Source organism: Glycine soja, chromosome 1 (assembly GCF_004193775.1).
Source record: "Glycine soja cultivar W05 chromosome 1, ASM419377v2, whole genome shotgun sequence".
Classification (NCBI taxonomy): Eukaryota; Viridiplantae; Streptophyta; class Magnoliopsida; order Fabales; family Fabaceae; genus Glycine; species Glycine soja.
In genome coordinates this window covers 28,638,966-28,659,963 of record NC_041002.1, presented here as the reverse complement: position 1 = coordinate 28,659,963, position 20,998 = coordinate 28,638,966, and the positions used below count along the sequence as shown (strand labels likewise).

At 32.6% G+C, this 20,998-nt stretch overlaps 2 protein-coding genes across 2 annotated transcripts; both read right to left on the bottom strand.

Annotated features, from left to right (window-relative positions):
* Positions 1-1,786: 1,786 nt before the first annotated feature.
* Positions 1,787-2,769, bottom strand: LOC114414429 (kunitz-type trypsin inhibitor KTI1). Its single transcript, XM_028378698.1, has one exon. It carries the CDS (start codon positions 2,556-2,558, stop codon positions 1,947-1,949), a length of 612 nt encoding a protein of 203 aa, XP_028234499.1. The 5' UTR covers positions 2,559-2,769; the 3' UTR covers positions 1,787-1,946.
* A 10,934-nt stretch (positions 2,770-13,703) lies between these two features.
* Positions 13,704-20,068, bottom strand: LOC114414418 (metacaspase-1-like). Its single transcript, XM_028378690.1, has 5 exons — positions 19,407-20,068; positions 15,585-15,918; positions 14,506-14,626; positions 14,196-14,426; positions 13,704-13,997 (listed from the first exon to the last, which is right to left on the bottom strand). Exons 1-5 carry the CDS (start codon positions 19,753-19,755, stop codon positions 13,938-13,940), a joined length of 1,095 nt encoding a protein of 364 aa, XP_028234491.1. The 5' UTR covers positions 19,756-20,068; the 3' UTR covers positions 13,704-13,937.
* Positions 20,069-20,998: the final 930 nt, after the last annotated feature.

Here is a 20,998-nt window from a genome sequence, read left to right as displayed (position 1 = left end):
CTAACAATGAGGTTGAGTAAAGTGCCATAGAGTGTGGACCATTGAGATGCCAACACTAAGGGTGGTTACAGGTTTAAAGTGGAAGCATGCCATGACTATTTTGGAAAGGCTTATGGAGAAGGTTGAAAGGGTGACTCTGTTGTTTAAGGGTGATTGTGAAATGGCCAAAAATGAGAGAATACACTTATATAATTTTTTCATTTTTTAAATTTTGCCTAAAATATACTTTTAATCATTTATGTTTTCATTTAAATTCAATTTGGTTATTTATCGTTTAAAAAATTCAATTTGATATTTTATCTTTTAAAATTGGTTCAATTAATTTGATCCTTTCCAAACAATGATCATCCTTCCATTTTGGGACACATTTTGAACCTTTATTTGACTAATATTATGGGATTTAATTTTATCTCATTAGATTCACTTAAATGAAAACTATAGAATCTAATTGATGTTCAGATCAAGAAGATTCATAATAAATATCACAAAAATCACGGGAAAAAGGAATGCCACAAGCAACTAAGGCAATATATGGTATTATATTTTTAATTTTCTAGTTGTTCGTTGAATTCACTTTTCCCATGATTTTTATCATGTTTATGTCCCTTTTTGGTATAAACATAAATTGATTTCTATATTTTTGTGTACGTGAATCTAATAAGAAAAGTTTCACGTCTAGTAAATTAGTAAAAAAAAAATAAGGGTTCAAAAGTGTGTGGTCTAGAATAAAAAAAAACGATTATGATTTAGGGAAAAATCAAATTAAACTAAATTTAAAAGATAAAAAGACTAAAATAAATTTTTTAATAAATAAATGATCAAATTGAATCTAAATAAAACTTAAAAAACTAAAAGTATATTTTACCCTCTTGAGTACAACTATTATTAAAAAAGATCAATATTTAGGTTACAATTCTTTGGTGGACGTCAACCGGAGCTTAAATTCCGAATTCATATTTTTCATTCCTAATTTCATCGTCAATCCATGAAATTGGCAACAGACATTAAAGAAGTGTTGGCGGAATCGCACATAAACAACAGCAAATATAGGGGTAATAATCTGCAACAAGATAGTGCAATAAGCTTGCAAAAAGTGTCATTTCATCAAGATAGGACTCCACACTAGGTGCTCCTAAATCACATGAAGGTTGGAACAATGGGAAAAATAAAAACAATTATGGATCAAGTTTTGTAAATTCTGTAAATAATCATAACAGGTCCTCTTCTATACAATGCCATAGTGAGTAATACAGAACAAGATTTGAATTCTAAAAAAAATAAAGAGGCTTGCATCATCTAATATAACAAAAAGTGATGAAGAGAAGACATAAAGTGTTGTGTTTTAAGTGTGGAGAAAAGTTTAATCCTTTGCATCAATGTGTAGAAAAACAATTTAGATTGGTTATTTTGAGATATGATGAAACCCTAAATAAAGATGAAAAAGTAATTATACTACTAAAGTGGATAAAATACTGAGGAAGAGCCAATTTTTTGCATTCAGCGCGCCTTTGGGGGAAGGCATAAGCTTTGATTATTTTATTTAGTCTGTAACCAATTTATTACAAGCCAAAGCATTTATTTAGTCTTACGTACACTTGTCAAAGTAATTATACTACTAAAGTGGATAAAATACTGAGGAAGAGCCAATTTTTTGCATTCAGCCTTTGGGGGAAGGCATAAGCTTTGATTATTTTATTTAGTCTGTAACCAATTTATTACAAGCCAAAGCATTTATTTAGTCTTACGTACACTTGTCAAAGTAATTATACTACTAAAGTGGATAAAATACTGAGGAAGAGCCAATTTTTTGCATTCAGCCTTTGGGGGAAGGCATAAGCTTTGATTATTTTATTTAGTCTGTAACCAATTTATTATTAGCCAAAGCATTTATTTAGTCTTACGTACACTTGTCTCTCTTAACAAGAAAGCACGTGATTTTTCACGCTTCATGCAGTTGATGATCTAAATTTCTGAAACTGAACCACTAATGGTTTGTTCTTAGACAGCACTAAACGCCTGATTCCATCATCGTCGATCTGAATCCCAATATCCTCGCATTTGTTATCTTCAGCTTGCTGTGGACAGAACACAAGCTTATAGTCATTGTATTCACGGGAAACTCTCTCAATATTAAACCAACCATCTACTGTATCGCGTGCAGCAAGTTTAACAGCTTGTAGACCCTCTCTCTCCACAATAGCCCACTCAGTAGGCATGCCGGCACACAGCGTTATAACTGCAAATGAACCAAACTTAATGCTCAAAGGATAGCCTTCGGCGATAAAAAGGGCATGTAATGGAGATGTAAAGACTAGTCCAATCCCCTTATCGAGCTCATTGGGTGATTGCACAACAGTGAGAGGGCATATTTCTTTTCCAGTTGAATCTACTTCTATTCCACCGCCCTTTCCTCTCATAACTGGCAACATATAGTATGTGCCACCGTTTTGAAGAGGATCATCATCAGTGTCGAGCACGAACTGAGCGGTGGCTGAAGGCAGGTATGAGATGGTGAAGGCACAAACTAGAAAGAGAGCAAAGAAGATAGTACTCTTCATTTCTTATTTAGTTGCGTGAATAAGCAACGTTGTTGGGTGAATAAGACTACTTATAGATGTGTGCTTGTTATGAAGGGTATTTTTAACCTCTCATCAACATTTCTCATTTTTCTTTTACGTTCTATCGCATCATATCATCTACCTAAGATGCCTTTTCATATCCAGGTGTTCACATTTTGACAAATAGTTCCACTAAAAGAAACTCAATATTTTATCATTATTTTAAACATATTTATGATATGTTATATACTACTATTTATTATAATATTATGTACTATTATTTCTTATTTGTGTTTGTAATACATATTATTTAATTATAAATTTATTTTTTTAGTATTTTATTCACCATTAATTTAGTATTATTATTTATTATATTTCTTTTTAATCTTTTTTCATTTATCGTACGTGCGGTACTTGCCTTGATATTTTTTCTAAAGCTATTTTCATATGATTACGTGCATGATACCTTTTACTTAGTTTTCACAATATTTTATTTATGTAATTTTATTTTTATTAAATACTTTTTGTGATTATAATGTTATTTTATGTCATTTCAGATTTATAAATATTTGTGTTATTATTTATGTAATATTTTAAATTATTTTATTTTATTGTGATTATAAAGTGTTGTAAATTTTAAAGAAGGGGAAAATTTTTAAAGATAAAAGCCATAAAAGAAAATCAAAATGAAAGACAGAAAAGAAATTACGAATTAATATATATATATATATATATATATATATATATATATATAGTGTGGTTTATTTAATAAAGATAAATTTCTATCGTTCACAAAATTTGCCTATCGAATCTAACCAACGCGTGTACCCATGGACCATAATAAGTAACCAACAACCTTCAAGACCTAAGTCATGACATAATACACCGTCGGTCTAACCAATGCATGACCTCGCTAAATGCAATTGTGACACAAAGTAAATGATTTAATTCATAATGCAGATGAAGAAAAAAAACCATCAGTGAAGAATACAAAGAATGCTTTTAAAGAAAATAAAATCAAGTAAATGCCAAAAATTTACTGCATTAATCTAGCTAATTTAAATATATTGTAGGCGGAACTAATGTATTTATAAACCTAACTTCTCTTCTATCTCATTTTACTCCATTTTTTCTATTTTTATTTATATTTTTTATTTTAAGAAATATAAGTAATGTATTTTCTAAATTTTTAAATATTCTCAATTATTGACTATAGTTTAACTAGTTTCACTTTTTATATTATATAGTAATTTTCAATAAATTTTAATCAATAGTAAAATAATGTTAGAAAGAGTGTGTTATTTGCACTTCTCTTCTCATCATTTCTCACATCTATCAATTTTGTTTCTTTTATTTTTTTATTTGTCTATTTGTTTCTTTTTTTCATCTATACACCTGACCCCAAAATTGGGATCTATATATATGTTTAGTTTTTTTCTTATAGGTGAGACTTAACAACATGTAACAATCATCACAGTCAATTTATCGAGGGTCCACTACTAAAAACACACCTTTTTACAATGCACGATTAATGATAGTTGTCCCAAAACCATTGTCGTTTTGAACGCAGTGACAATTTTATAATTATAACTAGAATTCAAAGATGGTTATGTTAGGGTTTAATTTTTGTATTTCAGTTGCGTCGTCTCACCCCACTCACTCACACCCTCTTTGAATTAGGGTTCTCCCCCCTGACACGCCTCATTGCCTTTGTCACCCCCTCCACTGTCAAGCTATTTGTTTTTTTCTCTCTCTCGCCACTCTTCTTCTCTTCTCATCACTCCACGACGAAGATCTCGCCTTCCTTGAGGATGACAACAGCGACGATGATGACTTCGACGACTTTGCCAACTTCAACCACTCGTCGGAGGAGGCGTACAACGAGCCCAAGGTGGACGACAAGGACATCATCATTTTGAAGGAGCACAACTTCACCACTGTCGTCGAGAACAACCTCTTCGTCATGGTCGAGATCTACGCTCCCTAGTGTGGCCACTGCGAGGCCTTCGCACCAGAGTACGCTACTGCCTCTATCGAGCTCAAGCCTGACGACATTATTCTCGCCAAGGTCGAGGCCACCATAAAAAAATGAACTGGCGAACGAGTACGATGTTCAGGGTGTCCCCACTGTCATTTTGGGATTCCTTAACTCTTTAGTTGTTAGTTTTCAAATTCTATTTGGTACTTGAATTTATTTGGCAATTGATATTCGGCATATATAGTAGCAAGTGTGTTTCTTGTCTCACTAGTTGTATTTTTAATTGTGAGATGAGAAGGGTGTGTTTGGGTTGTCTGATTTGATGAGAGCGGTCACGGAAATGGAAGCTTTGGATCTTCTTACAAGGTCGTGATGGATAATGAAGTGGCAGTGGTGGTTAAGAGGACTAGAGAAATGAATGTTCCGGAGAAAGATGATTTTGATGCAGAGATGAAGAAGCGTACAAAGCTTAAACACTGCAATATATTGACCCTTTTAGCTTATCATTTCAAAAAGGATGAGAAACTAGTAATCTCTAAGTATGTTCCAAGAGGCAATCTATTGTTTTTTTTGCATGTTAAGACTTATTCTTCTTAACTTCTTCAAGTTCTACTCAACGTTTTGCTTGGGTATATGTTGTTTTTGTAAAATGTGGAATTTTAAGAAATATGAAATCCAGGATTTAATTTGCTGAAACTGGACTTTTGTGATTTTTTTTGCCTTAAAAATTGTATTTATAGAAAAATTTATCCAAATAGGACCTAAAATATCAACATCGGTTATCAATTAAAATCGTCTTAGAATTGTGACATTCTAAGACGGTTTTTCAGGTAAAAACCATCTTAGAATATTACAACTCTAAGACAATTTTTCGATGAAAACCGTCTTAGATTTGTATTTTGTATTTTGTATTTTTGTATTTAATAATATTTAATATATATATATATATATATCATTTTTTAAAATATTTAGTATCATATTAAATATAATTAGATTAAAATTGTGTAAAAAGATTAATTATATTTTTAATTACATATTAAATATTTAGTATCATACTTATAGGAGAGAACACTTACATATAAAAAAAATGAATTTGACATAACAATCGATAGAACCAAAGTTATCAAACGGAGTGTGACCCTAACTGGAACATGTAGAACCAACACTTGAAAAACTCTCACAATAGAGAAACTCTCAAATTTCATTAATTTTCAAATTCTGCCTTTGGAGAATACAAGAGTTCTCTATTTACAGGCTAATCTTGAAATGCTATAATAAATTTCCACTAATATGAATTTACCAAATGCCACTAAATGAATAAATGACTATCAACATGAAAATAAATTTCCACTAGCCACTAAATGACATTGAGCATTCTAGAAAGCATTTAGTAAGGCTAAGAGAAAATGGAAAGTCACCAGAAAATTCAACCAAAAAAATAGTATGAAAATTACAAATAAAATGACAAAAATTGAACTTGGTCATTATCTAATCAATCCAATATTAATAGTCCACCAAAATTGATCAACTCAGCCCATGGATACTTCTTGTCTTGTAAATTGGGCTTCCCAAAGTGATTCTTCAAGTTGGCCTCAAAGCATCTTCATCAATTTGTAGGAAAGTGACTCAATTTGGTGCAATCTTTAATTCATAGGTCTTCTTTCTCTTTGATCCTTAGAATCAGGCCTTACAATGCTTGTTTCATCCTCTTAGTCTTTGAACCTATCATAGGACCTCCAATCCCATGTAAAGGATCATTAGACAGGATGGTTGCACCTCTATCATTTCCTCCCTCTTTGAAAGGATTCATCCTTGAATCTGATATGTTACCTACATCAAATAAAGATAGACCAGTCACATTAAAGGTAATACTTATGTTACCATATTCTCTTGGCAAGTCCAACTTGTAAGCATTGTCATTTATCTTTTCTAAAACTTGAAAAGGCTCATCTCCTCTTGGTTGCAACTTGGACTTTCTTTAAGTAGGAAACCTTTCCTTCCTCATATGAACCCATACCCAATCTCCTAGTTCAAAAATAACTCTGACGTGACCCATTTTTTGCTTGCTTTGCATATTATTCATTCTTCTTCTCTATATTGGCTTGAACTTTTGCATGTAACTCCTTGATAGCATCTACCTTTATCTTACCATCAAAATTAGCATACTCATTAGAAGGCAAAGTTAAGATTTCCAAAGGAGTCAAAGGATTAAAGCCATACACAACATCAAAAGGAGAATAAGAAGTAGTAGACTGAACAGACCTATTATAAGCAAACTCAACATGTGGCAAGCATTTCTCCAAGTTTTTCAAATTTTTTGAATGATAGTACACAACAAAGTGGTAAGTGTCCTATTTACTACTTCTGTCTGTCCATTCGTTTGAGGATGTGCAATAGTGGAAAACAAGAGTTTTGTTCCCAGCTTATTCCACGAAGTTCTCCAAAAATGACTTAGGAACTTCAAATCTCTATCACTTCTATTGTTTTTGGCAATCCTTGCAAGCACACTACTTCTTTAAAGAAAAGATCAGCAATATGTGTTGCATAATTGATTTTGGAACATGCAATACAATGCACCATTTTACTAAACCTTGTGAATGTATGAATACATGATTTTAATGACGCCAAAGAATAATCAAACAAGGTTGCTTTGAAGATTACTTCAACAAACATTCAAAGGTTAAGCATTGCTTCAAGATTAATACAAGGTTGCTTCAACAAACAAGCATTGCTTCAAGATTAATTCAAGATCAAGCTTTTGCCTCAAAACAAAGTGTTTCCAAGAGATCAAGGCTCTGGTAATCGATTACCAGGCAGTGTAATCGATTACCAGAAGACAATTTTGAAAAATCAACTCTTAGAAGGGTTTTGAAATTTGAATTTAAAAGTTGTAATCGATTACCATTGATGTGTAATTGATTACCAACAATAGAACTCTTGAAATTCAATTTGAAAAGTCATGACCCTTCAAAATATAACTGTGTAATCGATTACTAGAAACCTGTAATCGATTACCAGTGAAGAATTTCTGAAAAAACTTTTTGAAAAGACACATCTCTTCAAACCATTTTGAAATGGCACGAAGGGCCTATATATATGTGTGTCTTGTGGAAGCAAAGCTTCATGATGAATCAACAATGATGATGACAACAAAAGATGATGACAAAGGTGATGAACAAAAAGCTCAAAAGATCAAAGAACAACTCAAGTGAATCAAAGAACATCTCAAGTGAATCAAGAACAGGTCAAGAGTTCAAGAATCAAGGAGAATTCAAGACTCAAGAAGAAAGCCTAGAATCAAGAATCAAGAATCAAGAATCAAGACTCAAGATCTCAAGAATCAAGATCAAGATTCAAGAATGAAGAAAAGACTCAATCAAGATAATTATTAAAAAGTTTTTTCAAAACTTTGAATAGCACATGAGTTTTTGATAAAACCTTTACCAAAGAGTTTTTACTCTCTGGTAATCGATTACCATATTGTTGTAATCGATTACCAGTAGCAAAATGAGTTTGAAAAAGTTTTCAAATTGAATTTACAACGTTCCAAATATTTTCAAAAGGCTGTAATCGATTACAATGTTTTGGTAATCGATTACCAGTGTCCTTGAACGTTGAAATTCAAATTTAAAAGTGAAGAGTCACATTGTTTCACTCAAAAGTTTTGTGTAATCGATTACACTTATTTGGTAATCGATTACCAGTGACTGTTTCTGAAAAATCAAAAGATGTAATTCTTCAAAAAGGTTTTGACTTTTTCAAATGGGTTTTAAGTTTTTCTAAAAAGTTATAACTCTTCTGAATGGCCTTCTTGACCAGACATGAAGAGTCTATAAAAGCAAGGCTTTGTTTTACTTTTCCAATTAATCTTATACAATCCTTTACAAGCCTTGAATCTCTTTGAATTTCTTCTTCTTCTTTGTACTAAAAGCTTTCTGAAGTTTTCTGGTTTTCTAAACCTTGAAAATTTGTGCTATTCATCTTTTTCATTCTCTTCTCCCTTTGCCAAAAAGAATTCGCCAAGGACTAACCGCCTGAATTCTTTTTGTGTCCCTCTTCTCTCTTTTCCAAAAGAACAAGGGACTAACCGCCTTAATTCTTTTGTGTCTCCCTTCTCCCTTGTCCAAGAATTCAAAACGACACAGTCTGAGAATTCTTTTGATTCTTCCCATTCCCTAATACAAAAACGTTCAAAGGTTTAACCGCCTGAGAATTATTTTGTATCCCCATTCACAAAGTATCAAATGTGTAACAGCCTGAGATCTTTGTCATAACACATTGGAGGGTACATCCTTTGTGGTATAAGTAGAGGGTACATCTACTTGGGTTTGACTGAGAACAAGAGAGGGTACATCTCTTGTGGATCAGTTCTAGTGGAGGGTACATCCACTAGGGTTTCAAAGAGAACAAGGGAGGGTACATCCCTTGTGGATCTTTGCTTGTAAAAGGATTTTTACAAGGTTGAAAGAAATCCCAAGGACCGCAGGTCGCTTGGGGACTGGAGGTAGGCACGGGTTATTGCCGAACCAGTATAAAAACTCTTGTGTGTTTGTTTCCTTCTTCCCTACTCTTTTACTTTCCGCTGTGCATTTTAATTTCCGCTTTTAATTTCTGTTAAGTTTCTCTTCTACTCCATATTCTCTTAACAACAAAAGTAAAAGCCTTAAAAGAGTAATTTTTTAATTAGTAAAGGTTTAGGAATAATTAATTCAACCCCCCCCCCCCTTCTTAATTATTCTGAGGCCACTCGATCCAACATGTCTGACTTCGAAAAGCAAGAGAGAGATATTTTAAGAGAACTTAATTGCCAAATGCTCTCTCAACAACTCTTGGGCAAAAACTTACAAATCTATTGAGAATTCATCCAGGAACTTCAAATTGTATTATCATCTCTAAAAGAGAGAAATTCCTCTAGGAACTTCAATTTGTATCATCCACTCTAAAGGAGAGAAATTTTTCTGATCATCTCAGAAAGTCAGTTGTAATCAAGAGACTGGTTGTCTCTTGGATTGTGAGAATTGGAATCAAGAGACGGGTTGTCTCTTGGAGAATCTTTGAACACAAGGGTGAGGGATCCCAAGGTGTGTTCAAAGTCTGTAAAGGATTTACAGAGATAGTGGAAAATCTCAAGTGGGTTGCTTGAGGATTGGACGTAGGCACAGGAAGTAGCCGAACTAGTATAAATTGAGTTTGCATTTCTTTCTTCCCTTATCTCATTTATGTTATTGCAATCAATTTTGTCTTGTATGTTTAAAGAACATTATTAAATTTATTGTTGTTTTTTCTTCTATATTTTGAGCCTATCATTTAGAAGGGGGTTAAAAGTTTGTTAGTGAGAAATTTTGAAACTTAATTTACCCCCCTTCTTAAGTTATTGAGGCCACTTGTCCAACAAACCTATCCATAACAACAAATATATTGCCTTTACCACCTTGAGACTGAGGTAGTCCTAACACAAAATCCATTGAAACATTAGTCCAAGGGTGATTAGGCACAGACAAAGGTGTATAGAAACCATGGGGCGTCACTTTAGATTTTGCTTGTTTACATGATATGCACTTGTCACAAATAGGTTGCACATCATGCTTCATGCTAGGCCAATAAAAATGCTCAAGCAAAATTTTTACCTTTTTTTCCTCAGAATAATTATGGCAATCAAACACATGTTCAACCTTTCTCTTCCACTCTAAATACAACTCAGGATCGTTTTTACCTTGAAACATAGGGATTGTCATCTTAAGGCTCCCCAAATGATTATCTCTTCTTAGTTCACCTCTTCGCCTTCTTCCATGACTTCTTGAAATTGTTTGCTTTAACAAATAACTTGAGATCCACTCCTTCTTCTCCACTCATGATTAAAATTACTACAAGAATTGTATTAGAAGTGATCATAAATGGACAAATAAATATCCTCACACAAACACTCTCTCACGTGTTTACACTAAAAAAAATTCACTTGTGTTTCACTCTTTTTGGCTATTTCCCTCTAATAGTCTTACCACTCTTGCCTTTTACCACTCAACTTCTCTAAAGTAAGAACATTTGGGGTTGTTTATACACGACAAGACACAACAAGGGATCAATGAAAACTTTAGTGAATAAGAACAAACATAAAACAAATAGAGGACGAGGAGAATAAAACCAAAGGAAGATCGATAGAACAAGAAGAAAATAAAACCAATAGTCATACATTGTTATTTTTCTGGATTTTTTTTCAAATTGTAAAAAAATTTAAAACTGTCCAGAGTTTTTTTTTCTTTTTTTCTACTTTTTTTTCCTCAAGATTTTTTTTCACAATTTTTTTTGATAATATATATAAAAAGAGAAAAAAAAAGCTATTGATACAAGATAGAATTCAAAAAAGAAAGATAGACTCAAAGAAATAGAACAAAGGAAGATGAATCAATAATAGAATTAAACAAAAGACAAAGAACAAACAAAGGAGGAAACACACCAGAAGAAAGAAAACACAAATGATAGATAACACCTAATTTCAAAAGCCGAAGCTCGTGTACCAAATGATAGATCATCTTGAAAACAAGTAAAAAAGGAACTTGACCCTAACCGCAACTTGTTCGTAGAACCAAAGTTATCAAAAGAAGCGTGACTCTAACTATGACCTGCTGAACCAATACTATCGAGTTCTTAACCAAGAACAAAGGAAAAACTCTCACAATAGAGAAACTATCAAATTTCATTAATCTTTAAATTCTGCCTTTGTATAATACAAGAGTTTCCTATTTATATGCTAATCTTGAAATACTATAATAAATTCCCACTAATATGCATTTACAAATGCATTGATAATTGCATGCCCCTAAATGACAATAAAATGACAATAAATTTTCACTAGCCACTAAATGACAATAAACACGAAAATAAATTTTCACTAGCCACTAAATGACTTTTAAGCATTCTAGAAAGCATCTAGTAAGGCTAAGAGAAAATGAAAAGTCACCAGAAGATTCGGCCAAAAAAATGGTACAAAAATTACAAATAAAATGACAAAAATTAGACTTAGTTATTATCTAATCAGATCAATATTAATAGTCCACCAAAATTGATCAACTCAGTCCATGAATGCTTCTTGTCATATTGGATTTCCGAAAATGATTCTTCAAATTAGCCTCAAAGCATCTTCATCAATTTGTGAAAAAGTGACCCAATTAGGTGTAACCCTTAATTCACAATGATTTTTTTTTCTCTTGATTTAGAAATAGGAGATCCAAAATTATAAATTTGAAATTACAAGAGAATCAAAATTATAAATTTTTAAAAAATAGATAATATATTATCACCTTTTAAGATAAATCTCATTTTGGATAAGATTCTACCTTGCAACTTTTTTTTAATTTATTTATTTATGATTGGATGCTTCAATTAAAATGAAGGTATTCACAAGTGGAGTTATTTATTAGCATGACCATGCTTTTATTTTAGATGTAACATAAAATTTGAAGATATTATAATGTGCTCCAATTATTTCGACTAACTAGCTTAAAAAAAATTATTCGACTAAATTGTGCCTTTTTCTTATTGGCTGACGTATATCTTATTTAATTAGACTATAAGTATCTTTAACTAAAATAGTAGTGTTTGATTGATATTTTTTAATGCATTTGATAAATAAATTTATCTCACTAGTAACATTTTTCATAAATATAAGCTAATAAGATTTTTGTAAAAAAAAAAAAATCATAAGCTTATAAGATTGCAATTTATTTATTGTCAAAAAAAGATTGTTATTTTTTTTTATCCTGAATACTTTAATAAAGTTCTGTACTTAATGCCTATTTTACTATTATAGTAGTACTATTTTCTGTGGTACTGTACTATACTATTTATTTTAATCATTACACTATTTATTTTAACTATTAATAAAATAATTTATTTTAAAACAAAAATCATAAGAATATAAAATTTACTAACAAACTAAGATCTATGATTACCCAAAACATATTTCTTTTCCAACAAAGTATATAATTTTTAATAATTTTTTTTCTCATTTTCAGAATAACGGTTATGTCAATTCAATTTGAAATTGTTCATGGTAACACATCGTTTCAAACTCCAATTCATATTGTAACACAATAGTAATTCCGTTAATCAGTTTTTTACTTAGTATTTAAAATTAATCTAAATGTAACTTTTTATCTATTATATTTTAGTATTATTTCATTCTCAAATATTAAATCTTAAAAATTTTATTTTAATCCTTTCTATTTTTAAAAGTTTCATTTTAATTTTCTTTATTAAAAACGTTAGTACTTCATCAATTTTGTTAATTTTGTCAGAGCATTAAATATAAGTAAAATAATATTTAAAATAATTATTTCAAAGTTTGAAACATAAACAAAGCAATAACGTTTTTAACCAAAAATAAAATAAAAACCAAAACAAAATTTTAGAAAACATAAAAAGCTAAAATAAAAAATTTAAAATTTAATATACCAAAATAAAACTGTTGAAAATATAAAGGATCAAAATATAAATTTTAAAATTTAGTGTACCAAAGTTTAAAAAAAAAACATTAAAATATAATGAACCAAAAATAACATTTAACTTTAAAATTATCGTCAACTCCCTATACAGTCGTATGCACCAAAGCAACCTAAATGAATAGCTTTCATTTATGCAACACTTAATATTTGATGCACATTAACAATTTATTTGCACGGACATTTGTCTCAGATGCAATCTTTCATATAAATCCAGAACAGCTCAATAACGCATTTGGAATTACTAAAATATAAAATTAAATGGATGAAATTTACAATATTAAATTAACATATCGTAATACTCCTATTATAAAATATACGACGGGTGCAAGGAAAAATTGTCAATTTAAAACACTTAAACTACACTTAAAAAAAATCACTAAACCCAATCATACTAGAGTCAATCATTAAGTGCACAGAACTTAATAAAAAATCAAAATCAAATTAGTTTCTATTTTATACCTTTTATCAAATCAAGTCCCAAGATTTGTTGTTCCAAAAAAATACTATACAAGTAATTACATCAAACTTATGCACATAATGTATCATCAATACGAGACCATCAATTTCAAGCCATTATTGACACTTTTCACGTAGTAAATTTGAGGTCACAAGCACACCTAATTTATCCAGGGGTAAGATGCTCACCTCTTATGTGGAATTCAAATCTGAGTCGAATCAGCATTTAATCCAACGATTGCAGCAGCAACCAAAGTCATTATTATAAGAGCATGTCACAATCTCAAGGGTAGACATAAATTCATCCAAACACATCCTCAGTGATTTCAGAAAAAAAAGGATACTCTCTACTTTATAATACATTAATTAATCAATTTAGTCGTGTACAGGGGCAGAGCCGAGGAAAACAAATTGTAGAATAAAGAATATTGAGTAATAGTAATATCATAATGAAAAAGGTTTTCTATGCACATCAAATGCTTCGCAAGCTGTTAACTGTGGTTCCTGTTGAAACAAAAGGAAATAGGTAGGAAAAACAATAGCAGAAGTCAGTTTAACAGTAGGAAAACAAAGTGGACACAAACAGAGAAGGCACTGTTATAGTTGGTATACAAGAACTAATGAGTTCGGATCATCGAGCAACTGATATAAATAAAACAGTCAAAACTTTTGTAATATGAGTGTCAAATCTAACTATATTACCTGTCTCAGTCCACCGACGCCGCTGAGACTACCTCCGGTCAAAAGCATGGAGAGAAGGGATGTTACGACATCACCACCCCCAATAGCGCTGCCGCCACCACCACTGCCAACATTTCTGATGGCAGTACGCATTGCAGTAAGAATGCTGCCATAGGTAGCCCCATGACCACCCTCTATGGCTTGGATGAAGCAAAATGTCATTGCCCCAGTCGATGTAATCTTCGATAGAGCCTGTTTACAGGGATAATGATCATATGTTCAGACAAAAGACAGTCAAGAGACAAATCAATTTGAATTTGCTGAAACTTACAGATGTATCAGCTGAAGTTTGATGATCATCGCATCCACTGAAGCAGATAATGTCTCCACCACTAGATCCCTTCCATACACCAGATCTAGGGCGATGGTCCTCCCATACATATTGCCCACTCCTGTTACATAGATATAAACAAAGTGTGAATAAAAGGTAAGTTAGGGTTTATAATGAGAGTCAATAATAAGGACAGCCTGTCAGTTAGTCTATTAGTCTATTTGTTTGACTAGTTAGAAGAGACTGGTTATAAATAGGGGAAATCAGATTAGAGGGAAGTATTCTTGAATTTAATAGATTGTGCAGGTGAAGAGAGAGATCCTTTGTGAAGGGGAAACCCTTAAGGAGAATTCTGTTCTGTTTATCAATGAAGTTCTGTTCTTCTGGTTCTTTCTCAGCTTTTCTCTAGTTTCCATCTTATTTTCTCTGGTGTTTCTATCAAGTTACCACAGATGACAGAACTACACATGATCTATGGAAATAAAGTGAAAACTATATTTATAAAACACCCAGGAAAAAGAAAGAAAGAAAGAAAGAACATGCAAAATACATATTTTAGTTTCCTTCATCTAAATTCTTCTCCCATGTTGGACTCTATTTATCAAGGAATATATGCAAGTAAGCAAAGAAGACTAAAATAACAAAAAATAGGCTTTATCCCGCAGGTAGTTCAATGGACAGACACCGTCAGATCTTGTCAATCTTCCTTTTCACATAACCAAACCACCTAAGGTTCTTTGAGTTTCTACTCGGTGACACTCCAACTTTCTCTGGCATACAATATTTGCTACACTCATCTCAATATTCTCATACGTGCTATTAATCCTCATTATACTTATAAAGTATTAAATAAAAAAGTACATAAAAATATTATTATGAAAACATAATAAGAAGGGTTTAAAAGTACTCCTGAAGACTTAACTCTATTTTTTATCAGAAGATATGTTTTCCTTTAGATGAAGTGTCAATGCAAAGTTAAGAATTTTTCATTGACCATCACAATGCTAAAAGTCAACAGAGCCAAAATCCATAAAGTTAAACCATGCAGAAACTATAACAGACTATCTTTAGAAGGTAACCTGTTCATTCTGCAAAGAAATGGCAAATCTAGAACAGTGCCACTATGGCAGGCATCAATTAGTGCATGTAGCTTAGCTCCATGAGGAATAGGTCTGACAAGTGCTGCATTGATCTCATCATCTACAATCATACCCTGTGTTTCAAAATCAAGGGGACATAGAGTTTCATCATATCCATCAGCTTCATCACCACTATAGTTCCTTTGCTGTGATCCATGACCAGAATAATGAAAAACCAGGGAGTCTCCAGGTTGACATCCTTGTGCAAGCCAATACATTGCCATCCTGATGTTGTGCTTGGTTGGAAATTTGGGGCCATGGGGATCTTCTTCTTCTGCATTTTGAAATTCAAATGATGAGTACTAGTATATATGCTTTATGAATTTCTTTTTTTTTCCAACAAAAGTAGCATAGCATAATTAAGTCTTCCATATTCTTTAGAAATAAGCATTGCATGTCAAATTTTAATATTGGATTTGGCCCCACTAAAGTAAAAACGTATGTAAAGTGAGAAAGGATGTATCTATTCTTGATTTAAGTGGATTAAGTTTTCAATGTACTTTAATTCAACCATGGGTGAATACGCCTTCCTCAATTTTTACACTTTCTTACTTTGGAGGAGACAAATAATGTTCTATAGCAAGGTGAACTTCAATATAATCATAAGTTATGTTTGAAAATTACATTTAATAAATTGTATTTATCATGATCGGTCTTTGTGAGGAAGTGATTAACCAGTAAGTTAACAACTAATTTGCTCTGGGTTGCTTTTTGGTTGATTGTAATTTACAATGTAAACTAGTAAATATGATATCAGTGACAACCTCTGTACCTAGATAGACATACAGTCTTATGGCTATTCTTGCTGCATTGGATGAATTTGGAGAGGTTAGGGTCTATCTGTGTATGATTGTTTGCCAACAAATTTCTACACCCCATATTTCAAGTTATGTCTAAGTCCCTTCCTTCTTGGTCATGCAAAATTCCAATCAAGAACTTCAAGCTGTCAGCCATTCTAGGCATCTTGTCAGGTTATTGTTCTAGCAATGCTCATTTTAGAAAATTATCTTTCCAGATACTGTCAAGCATTATTCAGGATGCCTCATTTAGTTATCTTCTGGCTCTAGTCTATGATGCCCGTAATGCATTATTAAATTATTTCTTTTAAGTGTGCTTATCTGTAAGATGACTAGAAGAGAACCTATTAAAATTCAACTTGAAGAAAAGTGTTAAAATATTGTCATTTATGTTTGCAATACTAACATTTCCACCATGTTCAAGATAATTGCTTATTGTTTGCTCATGATTAGGGTGGAAGTTATCCATGTAATCACACTATAAATAAGAGATGAAGCAAATCCTAGCACACAATTTCTACAACACAATCTGTTTCAACAAGTTAAAAGTGCTTTGACATGTGTTTTTTTCTTCTATGTACCTTTAGGATTTATAGAAAATGAAAACATAGCATGCATCTAAATAGTTTACCAATCTCCAAATCCAATGAGTGATTACTAAAATTTCCTGTCATATCTTTTATCTATTTTGAGCTTCACATTCTATCTTGTATAAATGCACAATGAAAATATGTTGGACAGTTGATGAAAGATATAATTACATGGAAACATGGTTATTAGTTGCATACAATAGTGCCACAATTGCCGCATCATTTTGCATCATGGCCTTGGTCCACTATACGAAAGACATCACGTTGTGATTTTGTGGAGCACCTCATACCCCAAATCATACCAATTAGCAGCTATAGTATTAGTGACCTTGATTGGTAACAAGGGGGTTAAAGAACCTTCTTTGCCACCTGATTGTCTGTTGTTCATCCAATCTTTTTGAGATAATTCCGCAATTTCCCCACAGCTCTTTTATTCAACACAAACTGTATAACCCACAGCTCTCTTATGTGTTTCTGACCAACCCTCAGTACTCCGGCAGCCTTTTAGGCCAACCCACTAGCCTCTTCTGCTCAGTTCTTTTCTTTCCTTTCTTAGCATGTCTATTTGTTTTCTTCAATTTTTTATTATTCCTGTGTTGTGTTCAGATAAACAATTCAAAGTTGTAAAAAATTGGGAGGTTTCATTATTGACTGGGTAGCTAAGGACTATGGTTATTTACTATTAACTAAGAATGTCTTTAATTTTGAGAATTTTTATTTTTTAAGCATTTTTAAGTGTATAATTTAAATAATCTAATTTGTATTCATAAACTTCAGTATAGTGGCTAACCTACTATCCATTATCCCGCTATAGTGGTTTCGACGTTGGCCACTGTGCACCTGTCTTGGATTGATTGACATGCATAAAGATGAATGAAGCCAACTACTTAAAATTGTATTTGAGAAGCAGGAAACTGCAAAGGACTGACTTAAATACTTAATTGTTATAAGTGTAAATGTATGTAAAATTGAAACAAGTAAAAGATTTTGCCCAAGTTCTCAATGGCACAACACAAGTGTTGGTTAGTGAGATGGCATGACTGTTGTCTGAACCAATCAAACCAAGAATGAAGATAACAGATGCACATGGATTTCAGGTCAGAGTCAGATACTACTGTGATTATCCAGTATACATACTACCATATGTTGTTAAAGTTACACCACCTATCTTCTACGTTAAAGAGTAATATTATTATAGAATTTAGCACAGGAATCATCTCTTCCTCATCCCCCTCCTCCTCCCTAAAGCTTTTGATAGAAACATAAAAAAGGTGTTGATGACAATACTATTATTTAACCCTCCTCTTTCACGAAAAATCAAGTATGTGACATAAGTGAATTTAACTCTTCAACATTTGGATGAAAAGGAGAAAAATGAGAGAAAAAGCATGCATTTACATTTTATATTTTCTTGTTTTATATAAATAATAATCAAGAAATCAGAACTTCATAACACACCATAAGGTAAAATCACTCAAATCACATATACAAGCAGATAAGTGGTATTGTAACTTCTATAAAAGGAAGAGAGATGTATCCAATTTTTTCATTCTTCAAAACTATGTAATTAACTCATTTTTTATTTTATTCATAACAACCATATATGAATTTCTGATAACAAGTTTTCTTAAAAGCTACTGTAACTATGTACTGTAGGTTGGCAACCTAAGGCAAATTGTTTAAAGCATCAAATTGAGAACTAGATAACGATGGATATGAGTATTGTATCAGCACAAAGTATTAAAAGAAAACATCACAGATCTGATAAATCAGACGTCAGAACTCTATGAAGTATGAACAGTAAAAATAATATTATTTTAATGTCTAGTTAAAAAAGTACATTGGATATGCAATTCAAAACGTGACGAAGATCCAGAAGTCATGCAAGATTGAACAAAAGTAGACACCTATTCAGTTCCGTAATGAAAGTAGACATCAATTTAGTCCCTCTATTAATAAAAACGACATCAAAATTGGAGTGGATGAATACTGTTAGCAGAGATTTTGAGCAAGAGAATAAATAAATGCACTTTCTATGATTGAAAGATAAACATTTATTTAAAGAACTGCATTTAAGTTTTATCCTAAACTAATACCTAATCGAATTAAATAATTAAAACAAATTAACCGATAAAAATTACTAAAACCTGAATTATTGATATGAACAAAATCCACTCTTAAGAAAAATCCCAATTCCTGGCATTCTGTGGGTTACTTTCTCGAGAAGAAAACAGAATCTTAGAATCTGTGTCTAGCCCTAACAAAACCATACAAAATAGGCTCGTAAAGTAAGGTGAGGGTTATTCCCCACTTGTGTACTTTAATGTGGGATCTCCAACACAGCGTTCGAAGCGAAAGAAAGACGAGGGACGTACCCGTGAGCATGATGATGGAAGATTCTGGAAAGCTGAACTTGTTGATGAGGAGGTACTTCATGCATTTGGCGTCGTTGATGCAACCCTTGAGCTCGTGGCGGGAGAAGCGGTAGGAGATGCCGACGATGACGGCCTTCTTGCGGCCGTGGGGGTTGGGCGGGGGCGGCGCGGGGCTGTAGGGGGAGGGCGGAGACGCGTGGGTGGCAGCCGGGGGCTGAGGAGGGAGGGCGCGTGGGTCGCCGATGAGGGTGATGGCGTGGCAGAGGGCGCAGCGGATGGATCCCGCGCCAAGTGGCAACTGCAGAGGGGTGCGGCAGTTGGAGCAGTTCACCAGCATGTTGCTGTACATCGTTGGGTTGGGTTTGGATTGTAAATTAGGGCAGAGGGTAAGGGTAGAATTGGGATTTCTTGAATGTGAAGGATGAGGAGGAAGAAGATGATGTTGAAGCAAAACAAAACTAGCAGAGGTTTTGGGGAGAATAAGAATACTACAGAGGAAATAAATCGAACGCAAAAGCGTGTTTTCAATATTTGTTTGAATAGTAAGATATTGGGTATTAGGTGAAGGAGACCGTGAAAGGGGCTACGCGTATGTACTCCGGGAAATATGATTCGAAGATGGGTTTGACCTTGGTGATGGCTTATGGTGTCACATTCGGTCACTTTTCGGGAGTTGAAACTGCATTTTATATGCTTTCCGGGAATTAAAAGTACATTTTATCTTACAGCCGTGTTATTTGGTGCAAAGAATGCATGCATGTAACATACGACCAGTTAATTAGACTACTATTTACTTTTAAGAAAAATATATTAATCCAAAAAACAAAAATATAAGTATTAGTATATGGTATGAAGATTATTAGTTCAGTTTTTATTGACTAATCATGAAATTTAAGAAATTTTATTACTTTAAAAAATGGCTTAATTATATTATCGGTGCTTGATTAAAATTAAAAATTCAATTGGATCTCTTAATTAATGAAAAGTTTAATTAGATTCTCAAATTGTTAAAAAAAATGCTACAATCATATTTCGTTAATTTCGTTGTTTCATTGAAGGAAATAAAAATTTTGACATCAGTTTTTAATACAACCAACATAAAACAAGATATTTTTACATAAGTTATCAATGAAATTGATGTAAATATGATGTCCTTGCTAAGGTTTGCGACCAATGTTAATAGACATGTTTATATTAGTTGTCAACAACCGATGTAAAAAGATCACTTTACATCAATCGTCAATTCAATTGATGTGAAAAGGACATTTGTATTATTCGAGGTCCACAAATTGATATGGCAAGAGACGTGGCATTAAAATATACACGTCAGTCCTCCCCATCAACCATAATATAGGAACATAGATACTACTCGCTGAGCAGCCAGGCTTTTGGGCCGATAAGCTGTTGGTATATTTGAATTTTAATAATAATGTTATTATCCGCTTTTCAAATTGCAGGTACCCACTTATCTAGTAATAGTGAATTATCTATAGGGTTGTTACGCTACTATAACAACCCTAACAATCAAGGACTCAGGGCTCCCATCCAACGTTATAAATATCAGGTTCTACCTTCATTTTACATCTCATTCT